This window comes from Fringilla coelebs (assembly GCF_963513975.1).
Source record: "Fringilla coelebs genome assembly, chromosome: 20".
Taxonomy (NCBI): domain Eukaryota; kingdom Metazoa; phylum Chordata; class Aves; order Passeriformes; family Fringillidae; genus Fringilla; species Fringilla coelebs.
The window spans coordinates 7,943,959-7,966,646 of NC_140046.1; the positions used below are offsets into that span (position 1 = coordinate 7,943,959).

At 49.4% G+C, this 22,688-nt stretch overlaps 1 protein-coding gene across 1 annotated transcript; it reads left to right on the forward strand.

The window, feature by feature from the left end:
- Positions 1–11,451: 11,451 nt before the first annotated feature.
- Positions 11,452–20,661, forward strand: LAT2 (linker for activation of T cells family member 2; the record flags this gene model as incomplete). Its single annotated transcript, XM_084219259.1, has 13 exons — positions 11,452–11,536; positions 12,732–12,771; positions 14,188–14,231; positions 14,623–14,747; positions 14,934–15,034; positions 15,672–15,715; positions 16,450–16,488; positions 16,990–17,020; positions 17,147–17,226; positions 17,621–17,686; positions 18,425–18,487; positions 19,278–19,374; positions 20,553–20,661. 13 exons carry the CDS (start codon positions 11,452–11,454, stop codon positions 20,569–20,571), a joined length of 834 nt encoding a protein of 277 aa, XP_084075385.1. The 3' UTR covers positions 20,572–20,661.
- Between the last annotated feature and the right edge of the window lie 2,027 nt (positions 20,662–22,688).

Consider the following 22,688-nt stretch of genomic DNA (forward strand, 5'->3'; position numbering starts at 1 on the left):
TGGGAAGTGTTCCTGCTTCCAGCTACTCAGTCCACCCTCTCTTTAGAGCTGCTCTTAGCACAGCTTGAGCAGAGTCACATCCTGAGCTGGAGCTGGGTGTGCCAGCCCCTGGCTGTCCTGCCTGTCACCCTGAGGAGTGTGGAAGGGCAGGGCTGGGTGAGAGCTGGTCCCCTGCAGCTCTTGCCACACTTATCCACAGCTGCTCTGTCAAACTGCTGCTGCTGGAAGCAGGGATTTCATCACTGCATGGAGAAAAGGAACCCTGATGAGTGAGAGAGGTGGCAAATGGGTCATCTTAGTTCTAGATGGCTTTTTCTGTACCTGCTAATACTGCTTTGGTTAAGGGTTCCTCACTAGTGAACGCAGCCTGATCCAAAATCATTGTGTCATCTTTCTTTTTTTTCCAGTAATTTTTCATTTGCAAACACTCATGTATTGCCTGGTTTCTTTGGAGCATTCCACACTGTGCTTCCTATGTGGCTCAGGGTCAGACTCCTCCAATCCTTTTTCTTTCCCTCCTTCAAAAATTCAGTGGATGAACATTTTCCTATACAGAAGCTTATCAAACCAGCTTTTGCCAACAGTTAACACAACTATATTTAATATCTGGATGTGGCATTTAAGTTTTGTAGGAGAAAGCAAGATGATTTTCTTCCCATCCTACTAGGAAAAACAGTTGAGGTTTAACCTGTGATGCTTAACTTTATCTGCTGCTTAAAGCTAAGCCTGGCATGGCAAAGCCCAGACTGAGGAGGTACCAGCAGCGTAGCAAATGGATCATTCACTTGGTGGCTATTCATGTTCTCACTGAGTTATTTCTGGTAGCTGTGCAGTGCTTTCTTCCAGCTTAAACTTAGAAAAATAAACAAAGCTGAAGGCAGGAAGGCAACAGGCAGATTTTGGAACTGAAACCAAGTTTGCTTTGCTACTGTAGGAAGTGCCTTGCCATGTTATTCCAGTTTGGTTGCAAGTGGGGAAGGTGGGAGTCTGGAAGAGCTGCTGGACCCTGCAGCAGTGGACAGAAGCTTTTAATGTGCTGTAAAACTGCTGCCAACCACCAAAAAATAACCCCCACTGAACTCCTGAGTCCAGGAATGCCCTTGGGAGAGCTCATCCCAGTCCCCAGGGCAGCACCCAGTGCTGGCACGGGTGTGTTGCTGACTCACTGGGCTGTGCAAGCCTGGAGCAACTTCTGAGGGGGCTCTTGGTGCTTGTGGCTGTCAAGGTTGTTGTGATGGTTGAAGAAAGAGGTGGAGGAGTGTTCACACACTCCAGTAATGGGCTGGTGATGGTAGAGACTCATTAAACCCATGCCCTCGAGTGTGGCTAACTGGCCTTCCTAAAGCAGCAGCAACTTGCTCACCAGTCTGCTCTGAATCTCCAGTGCTGACTGAATTTCTGAAGTTCTCCAGGTGTCCCAGGGCCGATGATGATTGTGGCCAAGCTCGCTGTCCCAGGGCACTTTTGGATGATACTGATACTTCTAACTTAAGAACACTTGTTATAGTTTCAATCCTGACTTTAGTACATAGTCTAGTAGAAGCATTTGCTACCTGTAGTACTGGCTGCTGACTTGTCTTCAGGAAAGATGATAAAACTGAGAATTTTAGAGCAAATCCTGTAATATTGCAACCCTTCCTCTTTGTAGGAAAGATTTAATACTAAAGCCAGCAAATTTTGGACTACATGTTCAACCTCTTCAACCAGAGTGCTGGCATGTTGCAGCTTGCAGAGCAGCCCTCGTCCTGCTGCCTGCTTTGGACAAATCTGCATGGAGTGACTTTGCTGGAAACCCCCTGTTCCCCTGGGTGTGTTTTGGACACAGGCTCTGTGTGTCAGGTGGCTCCCAGGCGTAGTCACAGGATTTCTGTGCCAACCCCATCCCCTCTCTGTGCACAGAAGCTCTCGTGGTTATTTGCACTCACAGCAAGAGCAGGGGAGAGGAGCTGTTAACACTGAGCATCTTGAAATCTGTGTTAAATTGATGTTTTACATTATGAGGGTTTCTGTCTTTCACTACCAGTGGAGTGCAAAGGCTCTGGAGGAAAGGGACTGCTTGCCTATTCCAGCATATTCTAGTGTAGAATATACAGTTACCTTTGTACTTCTCAAGGGCTTCCCTGGGGTAGATTCTCGGGATGCAATTTAGTTGGTGTTGCTTATCTTAAATTTTTAGAAAGGGGAGTTTCTGTGACTGAAAAAGAATTTGATTTCTAGCTGAGAGTGGAATTTTCTCATCTCCCTCCTCTTAGATGTCTCTTACCCACTACAGGAACAAAGTTTATTAGAAGTGGCAGAGAGACATCTTTTATTTGGTGCATACATTTTATTTATATAATCTGTAATTTATTCTGTTGTTTGTGATAGCACTTGCTGTAGCAGTATTAAACCAAACTGAATAGAAGCATTTAGGATGGTGTAATCATATTTTTGACCCTGCTTGCTGAAAGGCTTTAATCCTTCAGTGCCAGACACTTGACTCAAGCCTGATGCACATTAGTAATAGCAATACCTTGATGGCATTCTGTGTTCAGCCCCTCTCCTGTGCATTAGGGCCTGCAGGGAAGCTCTGCTGTTCTCCTGTGGGTGCTCACAGGAACCCAAGGTGGACACAAGACACGAGCCATTAGGTTCTGGTGGATCTGAAATTGTGTCCCTCATCTCACTGTACCTGTTTGAGGGACTAAATCTGAAGCATTTTCTGTTTTCCTTTTCCATCGTGGCAGCGACTCTGTTCTGTGCCATCACCTGCTCAGCAGCAGGTTCAGTGTGACATCAGCTTCCCTCATTCCTGTCCCCTCTGCAGCAAAGTGCATCCAAGGGCTTCGAGGACTTTCAGCACTGTTACAGGAACAACCCTCTTACCTGTGTGCTCACCAATTCCTGTGTAAAGCTCTAGAGTATCCCAGGGTTGATGTTTTTGGGATGTTATTGCTGGGAATGCTACCACCACCTTTCTGCCCAGTAGGTTTCAGCCAGGTTAGTGTTCCCTGTGGTCAGGATTTGCTTCCTACCACAAGATTGTTTTGTTCATGTCACCGTGCTCCCAAGATCTGCCTCTTTCTTTTAAATAAACCAAAAACTCACAAAGTACCTCTATAAACCCCTGCAAAATCTGTACTGTAACAAATCTGTATAATTTGTATTGCTGTATAAAAATTCAAATAAAAGCATTCAAACCTTCTAGGTTTTTGTCTTCAAATTTAAGGATTATTGTGTCCACAAGGGTGAACTCAGCAGGATAAGAACGGGAAGCTTTGTACCAGAGGGATGTTTGGGATTACTCTTTGCAAAGTTTGCTTGGCCAAAGTTTTGTGAAGCACCCAGGCATCCTGGCTGTGAGATGACTTTCCACTGGGTAGCAGCATTTATTTTCCTTCAGCAGGAACGGAGCCACTTTCAGTTTCAGCTCAGAGAGAGCCAACGTGCAGCTGGGCCAGGGGAGGAGGCAGCACTTCCCCTTTGCCTGGGAAAAGCTCATTCCACTCCAGCAGAGAGAAAAGTTTCTTGGTGAATACAAAACCATCCAGCACTTCTTCAGCACATCAGGAAATTTCCTCCAAGATGTGGCTTGAGTTAGAGCTGCTGTGAAAATGTTGCTAAACGAATGGAATGCATTGTAATCCAGTTAGTGGTTGGGATGAGACACATGCTCCTTCTGTCCCAGAGCAAGAGGGGCTTGATGCTGCTGCACAGCAATGCTTGACTTGCAAGGCTGCTGAGCTTTGGAGCCTGTTGGAGCTTGGAAAATGTGTTGGAGCTTTCTCAAACCTTCCAGCATTGGGGGTTTTTTGTGCAGAAGAAGGGGTTTAGATGATGCCCTGTTTCCCAGTCCTTATTTCACTACTGATTTTTGATCAGTGTTAGTCACCACACCTGATTCAAGCAAAGTGAGATGGTCTTTGAGCAGCCCTCACCTTTATTTGGAAGAATGTAAATCAGCCCTGAGGGCATTTGGCTTCCCAGGGCCAGATAAGCTGAGCCCAGTAGAAGATGGGTTCTAATGAGTTTTCTGGACCCAAGAGATCTCTCTGCAGCTTGTCAGCTTTGTAGCAAAAGGTGAAAAAGGGGGTTAGGTTAACTGGTGAACCTTCCTGAAGGAGTAGGAACTGTGTTATGGGGGAAAACAAACCCAAGTTGAAATGGGTGAGCTTTGAAAAGAACACGAATGGTGAAATCACAATGTGGTGTTTCTGTAACTCACTGCAGTTGATAAAAACATGCTGCTCCTGTTGTCAAATCAGAAATTGTTTCTAGCAGCAGGTCTGGATGAGGCAGAGGGGTTTCAGGAGGGTAGAGCCTGGTTTCCCAGCTGGGTTTGGCCTGAGGGGTCATTTTGTGTGTGTTGGAGGAGAGTTGGTCTGGCTCGTGAAGGGCACAACCTGTGGCTGTGCTGGGAGGTGCTCGCCGTGAGGACTCACCCTAAACCTTTACAGGCAGCCCTTCCCAGGAGAAATGTGAAGGGAGATGGATCCACACAGAGGCTGCTGCACTAATTACACTAATTAGTACTAATTACCCTCCAGTCAGCGTGGCTGGCCTCTCCAGAGGACTGGTGCCTTTGGAGGGCATCCCTCTGCCCAGGAGCTGTCACATCACCCTGGGGTGACCCTGCTGTGTCACTCCTTGGGCACAGGAGCAGCTTCTGCCTGCCCTGGAGAGGCTGAGTGGTCCCTCAGGGGACAGTCTGGGGACTAACAGGAGGTGCAACCCAAGCCAGCCAGGGTGATGTCCACACCACTGCACTGAGTCACACTTGAAGCTGACACCCACCAGAGAACCTGTAAACAAATATGTGACACCTTTTTAGCAGTGGTTGTTCCTAAAGAAATTGATTTTGGGTACAAAAGATGAACTTTAAATGTCTCCAGCATATTTGGGGTATCAGTTCTGCTATAAAGAACTCTTTTGCAAAACTTCTGTTGTCAGCTTATGTGTGAACATGTAAAAACCCTGCTAGAAAGCTGTTAATAAACTATAATTGCTAAGACCTCTGCTAGAAATGCCAATTTTGTAGCAACTCTTTTGGCAGTGAAAAAACATTGCACATTTTGTAATGTCCTTTACACAGAGACCACCCAGAAACCATGTGAGCAATTGAAGGCTGAGTCTGCCTGTTTTTATCTTTGGTTCAGATTATACTCATTTCAAGACAGGCTTCAGCACCTGGATTTTGTCTGGGAATGGCTCTGGAATGTGCATTATTTTTGCATCTCAGGTTAGAATTAGAAGAGAGAAAAGTCTATTTGCATGTACAGTTGATAATGATCTCATTGAAGTAACATTTCCTCTGAAAGTTTGATAGCCAGATTTCATCCCAGAGTTGCAAAAATCGTAACCTGTTGGCTCCTTAATCATTTTTATGATGAAGAGTCACCTTCTTACACAGAGAGCTGCGTGTAGGTGGCTGCCCTAATTTAAATATAACGAATTTCCCTTTACTGAACAATTTACATGTAAGAGAGGCTTTGTAGAGCCTTAGTGAGAGCAGCATGAAACCTTTTGTTTCAGGCTGTAACTCGTGTGCCCCGTGGCTCTTGTACAGCTACACACTGATGTGTGTGTGCAGCCTTCCCTGGTGCTGGAGCAGGATCCCTGTGGCATGGACAGGGCTTTAAGCCAATACAGAAATTCTCAATAGGGAATTCATGAGTCCTCCTTATTCTGCTCAAGCACCAAAAAATCTGAGGAATTACTTTTCTTAGGAGTGTAATGAAATAATGCCAATCATGCTGAAGCATTTGAGCAGGTTTTATTTTACAGCACTGGACAGGAGCTGCAGCTTTGGCCATCAGCAGCAGTGACCTCAGGCTGTTTGCTGCCTTTGTAACTCGTTCCCATCTTTTCCATGAAGCCCAGAGAGGAATTCCAGTTTGCTGTGCCTGCTCTGAGCTTTTCCCGGCAGCGCCTGCCGCTCCCAGCGCGGGCTCTTTGCTGAAAGGAAGCCCCAACTTTTGTGGGGCACCAAGAGCATCTGAAGCTCAAGGGAAGTGACCTCAGTGCTGTGTGTGGTCCCACGCTGCCCAAGCCTCCTCCTCCTCTCCCCACAGGAGACAAAGTGACCCCGGTGGGTTTGTGCAGGCGTCGCCTCTCGGGGCCGCCCGGCCGGGCAGCGGATGTTGGGGTTGGTGATTCACAGGGGACAGGAAACCAGAACTGCAACGAGCCCTGCAGGAACCAGCTCCAGCCCCAGCAGCTGGAGGAGCTGGAGGAGCTGGAGGAGCTGGGACACCTCAGGGACAGCGGCTGAGGCTGTGGGTAAGGGGGTGAGGGAGGCAGGGACGGGCAGGGGACAGCGCCCGGAGGTGCTTGGGGCTGCGTGGGGACCCTGGCGCGTCCCAGGGGGCTCAGAGATCCCCCCTCAGACCTTGGGGACCTTTGAAAGAGGTTCAAGGGCATCCCTGTGAAACCTCTCTGCAAAGCAACCTGGTGGATGTCCCCTCCTCACTGCTGCTCCAGGGCAGGAATTTCCACCTCTCTCTTCCCAGCAGCGTTTTGGACCTGAGAGGAGCCCACCCCGCACAACCTGGAGTGTCTGTTTCACAGCTCTGTACTTTACATCTCCTCGTCCCCCTGCTGATGGAAGTGTGGGTTTCATTGCATTATTTCTGCATTCCCATCTTCTAAAATATTCTGGAAGGTTCAGCCTGTGCTGAGCTCCCCTCATCCCTGTCCTTCTTCTGGCTCCTGCCGGTAGTTCTGGGACTGCAGCAGCCCACGCTGCTCCCCCTCCAAATCCCAATCCTTAAAAATAGCTGATTCAAACAACACTTCCTGGGTTTTCCATTGATTTCAGAGCTGGCTGGCATCATGGATGTGAATGTATTTAATTCTAGAGAGATTTGGTTTTGCATCAGCTTTCTCTCGTGTGAACAATGTTCAGTGTAAGGTGGGCCATGAGGCAGATCCTTTAGCAGAAGAGGGTAATTTTGGGATCATCTTGGATGAGATTGGCTCATTTTGGTGGTTCTGGAGTCACACAGGGGTTGCCTGTGTTGCTAACATGGTATCCCCTGGGCTCCCAGGGGGAGTGAATGATGCTGGGAGGGTTCAGTGCTGCCTGGAACAGTTACAAACACGAGATACGTCTGTGAGTTTCCTTCTCGTGCTGCCATGCCTGCTGTGATTGGGGTTTTGCACCGTGTTTTCCACCCAAGGTTTTTTAAAAAGCATTTTCCAAAGTTATAATCTATGTGGAAGTTGGTTTATCAATTCTAATTTCCCCCTTTTATCACAAGTTTAACTGAAAATCATCTATTGGTGTGAATAGCTATGAAAACCCCAGGGTTTAACCCCATGGCAGCAGCTTTCCCAAGGAGCCTGACACTAAATCTGGTAGGAAATGAGATGTGCAGCCCTCTGGAAAGGAGCTTTGCTGAAGGCTCAGTGCTGGTCATTGAAGTCATTCCAGCCACAGGAGAGATTCCTTGGTCTGAGACTTTAATTTCTGAATTTGATGGGACTTTCTGAGGCAATCTGTGCCACACAAGCAAACAGAAAGTGGAGTTGCTTTTCTTAGACACGTTAGAGACATTGACTCAAGCTGAATATTGCATCTGTTCAACAAGTCAGTGTGCTGAATTTCATATGGTGAGTCTTTAAATACACTCTCCACTTCATATTTCATAGCAGTGACTCATCCTACCAGCCTGAATTAGAATTAATTTACTGCAAACTGGTGCAGACCACAAAACTTTCTGCAGGGAAGAGAAAGTGACTGGTTTATATTTGCCTTTTTGGGCATTTTTTTGATTGATAGATGGGATATATAATATATATACATAAGATAAATACATTATTTTAGTCTTTATCTTGCAATGTGAATTCAGGGGTGGGTTTGACATCTGCAAAGGGCTAAAATGTCTTCATCAGGAATTATTTCATGGAAAACCAGGCATTGCTGGGGCCACATCTGCACATTCCTCACACTCCTGGTTTCTCAGCAAAAAGTTGAAGTTCACTTTAAGTGCTCTTGCAGATTTTTTTCGTGAGTTTTGTGCCTCTTCTGCTGCTTTTGAGGGGTTATTCCAGACTTTCCATGCATTAGGAATTTAATTTCTAGCCTGTGCATATCCAGCTTATATCCACTCATTTCCTTATTTCAATTGAAAAGTTTTTCTCACTTTGTTGTGCTGCTCTTGGAGAGATGGACAGGGAGTGTCCCTGTCCTCTTACTCTCCATTTCAGTGCAATTAAAAGCAGAAAACCTTTTAGTCTTCCTGGATAAAACCACCTCTCCTTCCTTTGCATCTTCATAGTGAGCTTTGTTACTGGGGTCAATCCTTAAATTAGGACAAAACCTGGCACAGAGCAGATAAATTGTTGCAAGTTCATTAATTTTCCCAATTTTTTTTTTAGTGAGCAAAATCCTGTCTCTTTGATTGCTAAAAATACCTGAGGCCAGAGAAGGAGCAGCCCCTGTTTGGGAAGACAGGAGAGCACAGCTGTATCCAGACTCTCCCAGGAATTGCCTGTCTGGATCAGCTGCTCCTGAGGGATTTGTGGGTGTGCCCTGGTCCCTCTGGCTTTCTCAGCACAAAAAGGGGGAAAAACAGGCAAAAGGAGAAGAGAGGAGTGTCTGAACAGAACAGGGCATGGCGACACCACCCGAGCGTCCCTCCTAAACCAGATGGGAAAAAACAGGTTCTTGTTACTTTTTATTTAAGAGTGCAGTGAAATTGTGCCAGTTTAGCATCCTGGAAGCAGGGCTGGCCATCCATGAGCTGCACACATCCCTCTGTGCAGAGACCTCCCTGGCTCAAGGCTGTTTGTTCTGCTCTGCAGCTCCCCAAGGCAGAGCACAGGGAAGCACATTCAGCCTTCCAAATATTTTATTTATATCCTGCTGGCCGTGAGTAAGTGCTTCCAGCCTTCTGCTTGTCATAAATCTGTTCATCACCTCCTTCTGTCAGCTCCTCACCAGAGCAGGGCTTGTACCAAAAGAAAGGATTTTCCATGAACTTGGGTGTCTGGGGAGCAGAAATATCTCCAGGCTGATGTCTGTGTGTGACTTGGGGGCTTTTTTGGGGCATAAAGCTGTGATGGGGTGAGACACACCCTGTCCTCTTCACCAGCCCCTCAAATCTCCACTTTTTGTGTCCCTGGGTTTAGGAGCAGACAGGTTTTGCTGCCTCACTGCCCATGACCAAAATAAAACTGGCTCTGGAAGGGAGCAGGAGGCTTGCCATGCAACAGGACAAACTAGGTCAGTGTTGTCAGGTGTCTTCAGCTCTGCCTTGCTTTGACTTTAAAGAAAAAAAAAGAAAAAAAAAAAAAAAAAAAGAAAAAAAGCCAGGAAACCCACAAAGCAGCAGCATTGCAGCCCTTTGTATTTTAGTCACCAGCATTGGACACACTTCCCTCAGCTGCCTCTTGGAGATGCTTTAGGGATGAGCCACAGCTCATGATTTCCATGGGGGATGCTGAGCAGAGGAAAAATGATGGGAGAAACCACATGGTTTTGACTAGGCTCTTTTGGGCTCTGGCCCTGCACCTCTGGGGTGGGTGCATGGAGGTCTGGGCAATTAAATTAAATTTAGAATAACTCATCTTCTTCAGAAAGTGCTGCAAAAAAAGGGAAAGAGAGGCCTCTGGGGGCCTGTAAAAGGCAAAGCCATGGTGGAGTGAGTGCTGGTGGCTGCCAGGTCCTGCAGAGCCCAGGGAACCTGGAACACAGGGGAACCAGCCCAGTTTGTTCTCAAGCAAAGGGTGAGGCCACTTTTGGACAGCCAAAGGGGTTTGGGAAGATGCTGACACCAAACCCCTTCAGCCACTCCTGCTGGCTTTGCCCAAGGTCTGTCTGAGTGGAAATGAGGGATTTTCCTTCCTCTCCTTCCCCTGCCCCATGCTGATTTACACCATGATTGCTTTCACCCTGCCCTGATAATTAGGATTGTGGCACAGGGAAGAGTTCAATGCAAATTGGAGCACAAAGCTCCCACCAACACCCTCAGCTGCTGCTCCCAGTGCCTGGCAGGGACAGGAAGAAGCTGCTCAGCTGCCATGGGAGGCTTTGGTTTTTCTCTGAACCAAAAGAGCAGTCAGAGCAACTTCCAAACTTCTGAGTTTGAGCAGAGAGATGTTGTTTATCCCACTTTAGTCAAGCAGAGGCAGAAGGTGTTGAGCAGAGCAGAATCAAGCTGCTGCTTTCTACTGTCTGCTACTGGCATTTGCTTTATTATTTTGAATTATTTTAATTGCTATAATATATTATTCCTCCTTAATTCACCAATTTAATACAGTTGTATTGAATTGGTGAATGTTGTACAGGCTAAAGTTGTAATAAGAGAGATTGAAGGTAGGCAGCAGGAAAGCTTCCAGCCAGCCAGAGTGATGATGTTCTGGCCTTTGGCACGTTGAAGTTTCTCTATCCCTAGAGAAAACAGAAAGTTGATCAAACCAAAAATAAATTAAAATAATGTGTAACTAAAGAAAATCTGACCCCAGGGAACAGGAACAGGTAAATGATCCATCTCGTGCCAGCAGGCTGCTTTCTGTGGTATTTGTAGGATGTTTTGTATTTAAAGGAAGAAGTTGAAGCCAAAATGTGCTGATTGTTAAAAAATGTTAGCTGCTGTTTGTGAAAAAGCCTGTCATGGAAAGGAGGAAGGAGCCAGTGGCTGAGGCACCTCAGTGCAGAAAAAGGTGTGGGGAATTTCCCACTGGGAGTCCCTCTGAGTTGTGCAAAGGTCTTTACTGTTTAAATACTGCCAAGTGCCTCCCTTTTGCCCTCTCTTCTGGATAGTAAAAGATTACTGTCTGCTGACAGCTCTGATGGCAGCAGGCTGGGTTTGGGGACTGGGAATGAGCAATTCAGAGCAGTGCAGGAAAGGGCATCAGCTCTGCTGCCCTGTGCTACGAGCCCAAAGTCCCTTCTGCATCCTCAGCAGCCTCCTGGCGCCCTGGGGGTGGGAGAGCAAACAGCACCTGGCTTTTTGGGGCTAAAAGCTCTCTGAGGGATAACTGTATTTGCAGGGAATGCCCCAACAAAGGCAGGGAGGGTGAATCTGACTCCATCTTATCAGAAGGCTAATTTATTACTTTACTATACTGTATTATATTAAAGAATACTATACTATACTAAAGAATACAGAAAAGATGCTGAATGCTAAAAGATCATGAAAACTCAGGACTCTCTCCAGAGCCCTGACACAGCTTGGCCCTGAATGGCCAAAGAGTGAAAACAACTCCCAGCAGAATGCAATGGAACAATCACCTGTGGGTGAACAATCTCCAAACACATTCCACATGAGCACAGCACAGGAGAAGCAAATGAGAGAAGAATTGTTTCCCTTTTCTCTGAGGCTTCTCAGCTTCCCAGGAGAAAAACCCTGGGAGAAGGGATTTTTCCAGAGGATGTGAATGCCACGAGGGATGGCCTCACAGCCCCCTGTGCCCCCACAGCTGACAGGGTCCCCTGGCTGTGTGTTTCAGGCTGGGTTTGGCTGGGCCATGCTGCAGCTGGAGCTGTGGGCGGCCGTGGCGCTGATGCTGCTCGGGGTGGCCGTCAGCCTCTGCATCAGGTGCCAGCTCTCAGGTGAGTGCTGCCCCTCCCTGGCTGGAATTCCCTCTTGGAATGTCCCCCACCTCATGTGGGTTTGGCTCTGCTCAGCTGGGTACCAGCTTTGCCTTTCTGGGGATGGGCTGTGGTGGGCAAAACCTTCACCAAGAGCGTGGTGTGCCAATGGGTGGGAGCCATGAGAGCACAGACAGACACAGACACAGAGACACAGACAGACAAACAGACACATAAAGCAACTCAACAGTCAGGACACAGGAGGGTCCAGGCATGGAATTCCAATGAGAGCTTATGGAGGTCTAACACTGAAGGGATCCAGGGACCAAAGCCACAGACACAGGAGAGTCCAGGGTATAAATCCAGGGAAGGGACCAATAAGGAATGCCAGGGTGGATGGGCAGGGTTACACAGACCAATGGGAACACAGGGAAGGGAGAACATTCTAGAACATGAACATATAGGGAAAAGGGGCTGGGAAGGCCAACAGGCCAATGGGGAGGACAAGACCAGGATAAAGTTACCATAGTGCTGCAGAGCAGGGTTGGGTTGGGTTGGGTTGGGTTTTTTCCTCACCCTGAGCTGTGAGGAGTGCCTGGAGCCTGCGGTGCATCTCTCCCAGACATTGCTGTTACCTTCTCCCCAGCAGGCTCATGGGCCTCCATGGGGATGCTCCCACAGCTGGGACACAGAAGAGGCTCTGCCAGAGAGCCAGGAGGGAAGGAGCACCCAAAAGTGCAGCCTCCCCTTCCCTGGGGCAGATGGAACACTGAGATGTCTCTCCATGGTCATTGCAGTGGGTGGCTTTGGGGTTCCAGCTGGGAGGATGAGCTCCAGTGACACAAATCCTGCAGGGTCTGGGATAGCAGGGCAGGCAAGGAGACTCTGGAGGATAAATTCACATTAGAGAGAGTAGGGTGAGCACCCAGTGGGATTTGAGCCCCTCCCTGAGCACTGGGTGGGTTTTAATGGGGGACAGGCTGCAGTTTGGGGTTTGGGGGCAGGACTGGCTGCTCTGCTTTGTGGGGTTTGAGACAAAAACCACAAAGCAAACACAGTTTCAAAAAATTTCATCAAAGCCCTACTGCAAGTGCTGCTCCCTGCCTCCGCTGTCCTGATGTGCTGCAGAAGCTTTGTGAATGTATGTTATCTGCATTTCTGATCCCCAGCTCCCAACTCATCCTTTCTGAGAGCTTTTTGTTCCCTTGTCTTCCAGCTACCAAACGGGAGGCACAGCTGAGCGAGCGGAGGAGCCAGTAAGTTTCCTTTCCCAGTTGTGTTTCTCCCCCAAACAACTCACCCAGGGTGAGCCCCACAGCCAGGCCCAAGCTGAAATCTGGGTTAAAATAAAATAAAATAAAATAAAATAATGCCAGGATGGGATGCAAGTCAGTATGCCCCAGCCCAAGGTGCTGCTTGAAGGGGCAATGCCTTCACTGAGAATAATCCAAAATGAAAGTGAAGCTCTGACTGCGATGTCACTGAATCATTAACTGGTTGGAAAAGGTCTGGGAGAGAAGGGCAAGTTCTTATCCCGTTCTCTTGTGCCCTGAGATGAGATGGAAAGGTCATTTACTCCATAAAGAAGCCCCTGCCCTTGGCTGGGGTGGGTTGGACCACGTGCAACCACTGACCTGCAGCAGAAGAAATGAAGGAAATGCAGTGTACACACATGCACTGCCCCTTATTTCCTTCAGCAACACACAAACCACAGTAAATGATGTTAAAAAAAGAAAAGTTGGGTGGCAAGCTTTGTCACAGGAGCAAAGGAGGGGCAATGTGGCTCTGCAGAGGCCTCCAGGGGGTTGGGGGTTTGTTTCTGTGGGGAAAGGCTCCAGAGTGATCCCTTGTAGACTGATGGAGCAGCCCCTGAAGGCTCCATCCCTCATGGACTCTTGCTGAATTGTCCCAACTTCTTGACATTTATACCTGGATTAGGGGATTTGGGCTCAGCTTTGTGGTGTTGTTTGCTCTTTTTGGAGGTGGGGTTTGCAAGCAAAGGGGTTTGACTCTGTGTTTGGGTTTTTTGGCAGCCTTGGGCCGTGAATCCCAGCTGGGTATGGGGCAACCCCAATGAAAAAGAGGGAAAGGGTTCCCAAACTGGAATTAATAATACCTGTGTAGAAACACCTGCAGTAGAAAAAGTGTTGAATTCTCTTGTGCTCTGCAAAGCAGCTCTCCAATTAACTGAAAAGAGGTTCCTGGGCATAGGTTATCATTGATAATGTTATTTTATTCATGTTGATATTAAGAGATGATGGGAGGGGCAGAGGCAGCAGTGGAGGTGAAGCAGTGGGTTTCGAAGCCATTTCATGCATGAAAATCCATTTTTTGGGGGGTGAAAAGGCTCTTCTGGCCTTTGGTGGCTGAAGCATCAGAATGAGAATTATCCTAAATATATTTTCCTCATCCCTGGATCCTTCCCTTGCTGATGTTGGCTACTCTACCAGTGGTCCAAAACCACATCTTGTCCTTAAAGGATCAAAAAAGAGTCCAGAAGATGCTGCCAGGTCATACAGGCCCTGCAGGACATGCTGAGCAATGCAGCTTGGCATCTCCCAGAGCCCAGCACGGTGCTCTCTGCCCTCTGCTCACCACTCAGGTCTCTTGTATCTCTTTTCCTTGTCACAAACCCCCAAATTCAGCTGAGCTTGTGCTGCTGTTTTTTCCAGGCTCGAAGGCCAGCAGAGGTTTGAGGTGATTCGATCCCACACCAGTGAGTATGAGCATCCTGCATGCACAGAACAGGGGGAGAGTCATGCTCAAAGGGTCACCTTGAATCCAGGCCAGGAAATGATGAGACCTGGATTGCCCAAGCCACCTTAGATGTTTCTAGGTGTGTGAATTCTGAGCTGTATTTAAAGAGCGCCCTTTGCGTTGAAAATAATTCAGTGAAGTGATGTTGTTGAAAAGTGACACCTCAGCGGTGGGGCTCTTGGAACCAGGCAGGGCACCCTGTGAGAATGGAGGTGTGGGTGACAGAGTGACTCACCCCTCATCCCCCCAACTGCTTCCTGCAGCAGGCTGGGTTCCTTCAGGGCTGAAATTCTGAGTTTTGTGTCACGAGGAGCAGCCGCCAGGTCCTTGTGGGATGTGTCCCCCTGCAGATGGCTCTGCCCTGCCCGAGGACTCTGCTGGCTCCTCAAGCCCTCTGCAAGTCTTTCAGCCCAGCCCAACCAAAGCTCTTGGCTGCCCCTTGCAGTGTGGAGGGAGGGGAATGGCCCCAAATCAGGTGGGTTTGGGGACGGTGGGTGACAAGGCAGCAGCTGCAGTGTCTGCAGGCTCTGTGGTGTGCACCAGCTTTTTCTCCAGGTGCTTCTTGATTTGACCATTTTTGAACATTCAAGGAACAATCTGGAAGCTGTTTTAGGAAAATGCTTGCCAGTCCCAGGGATCCCTCTCTGGTGGATGATCTGCTGCTGCCATAATAATTAACACAGTAATTTTGTTGTTGTTCTTGCCAGCTGCAACCCGAAGGCTGGAAAAAAGTAAGGAACCTGAAAACTTATCAGTAGCAAGGTAGGAAAAAAACCCAAATGAAATCTAGCTCTAGAGGCAAGGTTGGATGAAGTTCACCCAGCATAGAGGAGCATTTGGGATTGCATTCTGGGCCCTACAGATATGGCTTGGGCTGTATTTAGAATCAAAAAATGGTTTGGGTTGCAAGGGATCTTTCAAGGTCACCTAGTCCAAGCCCCTGGTGAGGAGCAGGGACATCTTCAACCTGATTGGGCTGCTTCACTTGTTGATGGTCAATAGCATATTTAGACTTTTTGTGGATTTTGTTCAGTCTGGCTGCATTCTTCTGGCAACTGATTAAATCAAACCCAGGGCAGCGAGCTGTGGCTCTACATAACAGATACATCATAGAAAGGAAATGGCCATTATTCACTTATAAGCAGTTTGGTGTGATAAATCCCCTTCTCCCCATCACCAAAACCCCCAGTAACTTCACACCCATTTTAACTCTGCTGCAATGTTCAAGCATAGTTATTCCCATTTTGGGATTTTACCCCAAATTCTAAATCTCCCCTTGCTCCATGTGTGTACTTGATAACCTCACAAGGAGGTTTCATGGATGGTGCTTCTGATGGTGTGTAGCTGCTGGTAGGGTTTGCTCAGCTCTGGGATTTTAGGTGTCTTTTCTCTCTTTCAGTAAAGCCACTGAAGAGCTGAGTGCTTCCCATCACCCTGGATATGGTGAGCAGTTTCCTGGGACAGGCACAGATACAATGAACCACAGAGCTCTTGGAGGTGGAAGGGACCTTAAAATGATCTCACTCCACCCCCTGCCATGGCAAGGGACACCTTCCATTAGCCCAGGTTGCTCCAAGCCCCATCCACCCTGGTCTTGGGACCCTTGCAGGGATGGGGCAGCCACAGCTGATCTGTGCAGCCTGTGCCAGGATCTCACACCCTCACAGGGAAAAACCTCTTCCCAATACCCCACCTAACCCTGCCCTCTGTCAGTGACAAGCCATTCCCCCTTGTCCAGAGTCCTTCTCTCCTTTAGCAGGGGCTCCAAGGCCTCCCTAGAGCCTTCTCTTTTCCAGGCTGAGCAGCCCCAGCTTTCCCAGGCTGTCTCCAGAGCAGAGGGCTCAGCCCTTGGAGCATCTCTGTGCACTCCTCTGGGCTTGTTCCAGCAGGCCCATGTCCATCTGAATTTGGGTCTATCCTGGGTCTGAGTTTAAAGCCCAATGCTCCTCCTGCTGTGGCTGACCAGTCCTGGATACAGCCACGGGCACAGATTGTTTAAAACATCACCCCTGGCTGTCCCAGTTCCTGTACCCTGGGCTGTCCAACCTTGCAGTCCCTGACCTCAGAGCTGAGAGGGATGGAGCTGCTGGTGCTGAAATACTTGGTGCCTCCACTGTCAAACTGCTCCCATCACTCAGCTTGGGTTCATGTCTAATGTGCCCCTCTCTTGTCCCCAGGGAGCAGGGATGAGCCCAGGTACCAGAATTTCCTGGCAGGTAAAAGCTGCAGCCGTGCCTGGGGGCTGGGAAGGAAGGCTGGAGGGGATGGGGGGTCCCAGGGGTGGGAGCTGGCAGGGAGCACACAGGCAGCCAGCACTGCAGCTGGCAGAGCTGTGGCTCGGTGCATTTAGAGATTGCTTTGTGAGCCGCACGCTGACCTGATTACCGGGCAGAGCGGGGGGGACAGACGGACGGACGCTCCCGAGCCCGCTGCTCCCTCCCTGCAGGGTGAGCTGCCGCTTGCCCTAAGAGGATTATTGCAGCGTGGGGCTGTGCTCTCCTTTCCCGAGCCAGGGAGCACATTCCCGATGTCCTGACAGCTGGCAGGATGTGTCCATGAGAGGCGGTGAGCCGGGGTTTTCCCGGGACCTGGGGTGGATCAGGGCTCCCTGCTGTGATCTGGCTTTTGGGGCTGTGCTGGGGGGTTTGTCCAGCTGTGCCCAGCTGTTCAGGTTGATGCCATGCTGGGGTGCTGACAGCAAACCCTTGTTCTTGCAGAGAACTGCCTGCAAGAAGACACTGCCTACGTGTAAGTACCGTGTGCTGCTGCCAGCACGGAGCCATCCCTGTCCCAGGGCTGTCCTGGGGCTCCCCCAGCTCAGCCTGGGGAGCCTGAGCTGGGCAGGAGGAGCTGACAGTGCTGCTCTGCTCACAGGGAGCCCAGGTCCCTGGATCACTACTACAACTGCAGCAGGTTCTTCAATCCACCCCGAGCGAGGTCTCCAGGCAAGCAAGGTGGGTTCCTGCTCCAGCCCGGCTGTCCCTGGGCCCCAGGAGCTCCTCAAGCTGCTCCTGCTGAGCTCTGTGCATGGCCTGAAGCAACTGGGGGGCAGGGGACACATTCATTAAAGGGTGCAGCAGAGCTGTGGGAGTTGGGGGATCCCAAATCCCACAGCCCCCATCAGTCCATCTGTCACCTATAAACAGGACAGCCCCAAACCCAAAGCCCCAAATTGGTGATTGTGCTTCTGTGGGAGACCTGATTCCATCCCTTGGTCACCACAGGCTGTCACTAAGACCAAGAATTTTTTAGCTAACCTGCATTTCACTGTGGGAAACAGCCCACAGGTGCTAAGGGATCTTCCCAGGTCACACCTCCTTTGTGACTCCTCTTCCTTCTCTCCATCAGAGAAAGATGAGGATTCCTATTCCTATGAAAATGTCACCATTGGAGTGTCTCAGGGCTCTGATCCAGGTAAGGGTGCTGCTGTCACTGGTCATGTGTGTCACACCAAGTGCAGAGAAGGATGGTGACCTGCTTAGCCAAGGGAAACCTGCTTGTTCCCAGCTCAGCTCTTCTTTCCAGCAGCTCTGTGCCATGGGGCTGGCACACAGGGGCTGCTGCAGGCACTGAGCAGGCCTGGGACATTCCCCCTTCCACAGGAAAATGCACATGGTGATACCTCCATCCTGGTGCCTTTCACTTGGTGGTTTCTGCAGCAATTCAGGAGCTTTGTGGTCTGCATCTTTAGTGTTGTTTTAGCCAGGTTCTAGCCCCTAGCCCAGGTTTATCACAAATCCAGCACAAGAATGCTGCAGCCAGGAAGCTTGTGGAGGGTGACACTGGACCACAGTGTCCCTTCAGGGCTTCCAGCATCAGTCCTGGGGTGTTGCAATCAAAATAGGAAGTCAGTTTGGTTTCCTTCTGTGAGCTAACACAGGCTTTCTGCACTGCTGGAGCCTGCCCTGCTCCTGCCTGGCTTTGTGCAGAGTGATTAGAGGAGGCAGGAGCAGCAGGGACCTGTCTGATCCCCATCCCTGCCTGCAGAGATCCAGGCACGTGGCCAGGGCTGGGAAATGATGAGGCAGCATCAGCAGATCTGAGCTGGCTGGAAGCTCAGCCACGTGCAGGGTGCAGTGGGGGTTCACAAAGGCCCCTTCTCTGTCCACTGGCTGCTCAGTGCTGTCCTGTCCAAACTCTTCCTTGTCACAGATGATGCTCTGGACTATGAGAACAGCATGACAATAGTCACATGGAAACTGCAGCAAGGGCAAGGTAGGTTCTCAGCTGTTATTTGCTGTTTGGGGATGGACCTTATGCAGCAGGTATGGACCAAGCAAGGGCAACGCAGCCATCACCCTTGTCTTGAGTTAATTTCTTCCCCCATTGTCCATGATAAATGTCCAAGGCAATGTGCAAATTGTAACACACTCCTGCAGCTGAATGCTGCTCTGCTGGGATGGGGTGTCTGTCATGTTCCAAAGGCACCTTTTGGGTGGCTGTGCCTAAACCCTGACCAGGGGATGCTACAGAAAAATGTTGCTCTTCAGGTCTGAAATCCTCTTACAAACTGAGGCTGCCCCAGCACAGGCAGAGCTGTGGAATCCCCTGTGCCACAGGACTTTGAGCACACACCCAGGGGCTCAGCCCTGACTCTCCTGCTGTGGTCAGGGGCCCTGTTTCTCAGGCTGACCTTTTAACAACAGTTTCATTTAATGTGTGGCTTCCTGTGAGGCATGAGGGTAGTTCTGGCCTGGGGGACAGTGGGGACTGTGCACATACATATGTAAGAGCTCTGGTGAGAAAGTTGTCTAAGCAAAGTGATTCCTGTTTGCAAACTCTCTAGATTAAATCTTTTTTGGCTCTGAAGAGCTGCCCAGAGTGTTTGCAAATCTGCTGTGATCATTTTGAAGCCCCTTCAAGGAGACCTTGACACTGATCTGAGTTTTCTTAGCCCAGGCACAAAAACATGTCAGCAGCAAAGGCTAAATACTGGCAGGACACGTGCTGTGTCAGTGGTCTGTGTGTTTTTACAGTGTGTGTTTTTACACCACTCACTGATCAGTGCTTCACCCTCTCCCACTGACAGAAAGCCTGGATGATGAGCCAGACTACATCAACACAGGTCCTGTGTCAGGCCCTGCCCTGCTGCCAGAGCAAAGGTAGAAACAGAGTAAATGTTAATGGAGGGTGGGAGGATTTGGTTTATGGTGTTTGTTTAGGGGTGGAGGATTTGGTTTCTGCCAAAGGGAGTTCAGAGGAGCTCTGCCCTTGCTGGCAGCAGCAGCAGCCCAGGTGGGCAGGGGTGGAGTGTGAGGAGCCCACCCTGTGCAGTGCCCCATCTCTGGCTGATGCCAAGCTAACACGGCCACGGAGACAAACTTGTCCAAGCCCATGTCCCAGCTCCAGCACTGCACAGGAGCTCCAAACTGCTCCAGGGCACCTTGAGCCAGCGCTGCCACAAGCTGTGGGCAGGGACACCCAAACCCCCTGCTCTGAGCAGGGATTCCCTCAGCTGAGCCCTGCCTGCTGTGCTAAGACCACACATCCTGCCCCACCGTCAGCACCAGCCTGATGCTGCTGATAAAGAGTTACTGCAGGCAGAGAAAGTAAAACATCTGCAGAGAGCTGCAGGAAGGTGGCATGACACTGAGGGACAGTGATTGATGTGCTGGTTAGTGCTGGTCACCCTGCTCCAGGCTGCACCAGGACTCCAGCTGGGAGATGGACTGGGACCAGTATCGCTCTCCTTGTTGGGTTTTTACCCTCTTGAGCACCTGTGAAGGCCCAGTGAGGCTGTCCTTATGCCATGTGCCAGCTGCTCTAGTTTTAGAGGTTTTATATTCCCCAGACTGTCCCAAAATTGGATCTTTCTGAAGCCATGCAGAATACTTAAGATTTGTCCCCACAATGCAAAGCACAGTGATCTCATTCTGCACACTAGGGCATTTGCTTCTGCTGGATGGAGCTGGACATGGAAAAAGCCAGCCTGAGAAACCTGACCATATCTTGCTGCCAGGCATCTTTTTGCCATTATAATGATGCCTCTGTTGTAGCCTTTTCTAGCAGAGTAATATTCTGAAATTTCAACATCCAACCTGCCAGCAGAAATTCTCCACCAAGGGAGGCTGAACTGAGAACTGGGCTCCTGGTGCCTCTGTGCCTCTTGCTCTGACCAGGGATCCTCCTCCAGGAGCACGACTGGGGTTTCTGCTTAGACAGGGACATTTTGTAGTGTGTGTCACTCCTTGTCCCTGGCAAGAAAATGTAGCAGGCAGCAGAGTTGAAAGCAGGGATTAAAAGTCAGTGGACTCACTGTTTTTTCTCCTCTTATTTCAAGTATTCTGCATAAAGTCTGAAGAAATCTTTTGCTGAGCTGTAAGAGGACACCCAGCCAACAAGCACACAGGGAGAGGGGACATTTCCATCCCTCAGTGAAATCTCCTCTCCAAACTGTGCCTGCAGTGACACAGAAGGGGTGTCACTGAAAGAAGAGCTGCACTGCTTGAAGCCCCACAGAAATCCAACTGCAAACCAACACCTGGAGAAAGCACTCTGCCCCCAGTGACCATGGGCTCCTCATCCCAGGCTCATTTCCCTGTGTGCCCACTCGGAGGTGGCCAGTCTGGGCAATGTTTTCTCCTGGCAGACATGAAATGAATCCTTAACTTGCTGAGCAGTAATGCAGCCAGCTACTTAATTTGTCAGGGTGACTCATGCACGATGCATTAAGCCACAGGGATTATGTTCTGATTTAGTTCCTGTGCTCTCCTACAGAAGCAGTTTCCTATGTGAGAGGAACTGGTGAGGCAGAGGTGGTGTTTATAACAGCAGTGGCTGTCTGGAGCTGAATGAGATTCCAACCTGTTCACAAGAGCTAAAGAGGATTAAATGCCTGCTGATCCATGGGTATGTCATTCACAGTGTTGGTCTGGGGCAGTTTTCCTCATGCTTCTGGATCTGTTTTATAATGATACAAAGAACAGCAGCAACAGAGAGTCAGATCCACAGCCCCCAGCCTCAAAAACTGCACCAGTCCTTCAATATGACTGTTGGAACATCATCCCAGAAACAGAATCCCTGTCTCCTGAGCCCTGATGCACAGATCTGGCACTTCTGGATCACTTATTTATTAAAACTGAAAAGCTTCCAAAGAAAATTGGGTGTTTTGCTATGGTTTGCAATGACAGACGTCTGCATGATCGGGTGACAAAGAAATGGGAGGACATGAGGTGACATAGAGTGATGTGCAGGACCTTATGGGGAGAAAATGCATTAAAAGCCTTCTTCCTCAAAATCAGATCAGAAAACTGTGTTTCAGGAAAGAGCACAGCCCACACTCATGGTGAGTGAGCAGAGTAGGGGAGCTAAGGGTTAGAGAGCTGTGGTGTGGGAGAAGGGAGGGCAGGTGCTTCCTGCTGCAGATGGCTTGGCTCCAATTTTAGCAGAACCACCAAGAGAGACCACAGTTGGTGTAGCTGAAAGGGTGGCTGGGTGGGGTTTGCCTCAGGAGAAGGTTTGCTAGTGGTCCCTACAAATGCTCCAAGTTTCCACAGGACTTTTACAACAGAGGAGATCAGTGCACTTCAGGGATGCAGACAGGCAGGGAGCTGCAGCCTGGTTTTCTGCTCACCCCAGCCCAGCTTCTCCTCACACCCTTAGGTTTCCTGATGGTCAAATGCTCTGCAAAAAGTCTGCACAGGTGCATGGCACAGGTCCCCCTGAGCCAGGAGCACAGACAGTGACAGGCAAAGGGTGCTTTTGTCACTGAAATTGTGCCTGGACCTCACAGGGCTGTGGGACTGCTGGGATTCATCCTCAGCACCTGAAGAAGATTCCGCTTTCCATGATGTGCTGCAGGCTGTGGATTGTTCACTGCAAGGGTGAGCTCGTTGTGAGGGATGGCTGGTGATGTTACCCACTGGTGATTCACCTCCCAGCCAAGGGAGCCATTCATAAATAGGAGATTAGCAGCAGTGACAGATCCTTGGCACACAGCGACAGATCCAGCTGGAGACCTCCCAGAAAGTTCTAGGCATTAGGTCAGTGCATTGTCAGAACATGAAAATGCAAGATTTATTGTTCTCTTCACTAAGCAGGGAGGCAGATTACACCAGCTAGATCTTCTTGGTACAAGAAAATGGTACAATTTTCCAATCCTCCATTGCCAAAGCCTGAGTTTGAAAGTTATGGAGCCAAAGCAGGCAGGGCAGAACTGGATGTGGAGACTCTTCCCTTCACTTACTGAGCAAATCCCCCCTTGCAGCTCCCCAGAGCAGTCAGCTGTAGTGAGGTGTAAATCCTTTGTAAACCTTCTGGAGCACTTCTCAGGCAATCATCTCATTACACTGGAAGGTATCCAGGGACTGTTTCAGGAACTCTCATCAATAATGTTTGTTATTAGTCTGGCTCTGAACAGCCTCACTGTTTTTCTCTGCAATGACTGAGTATGGATGTGTGTGTTCACTGACATGCT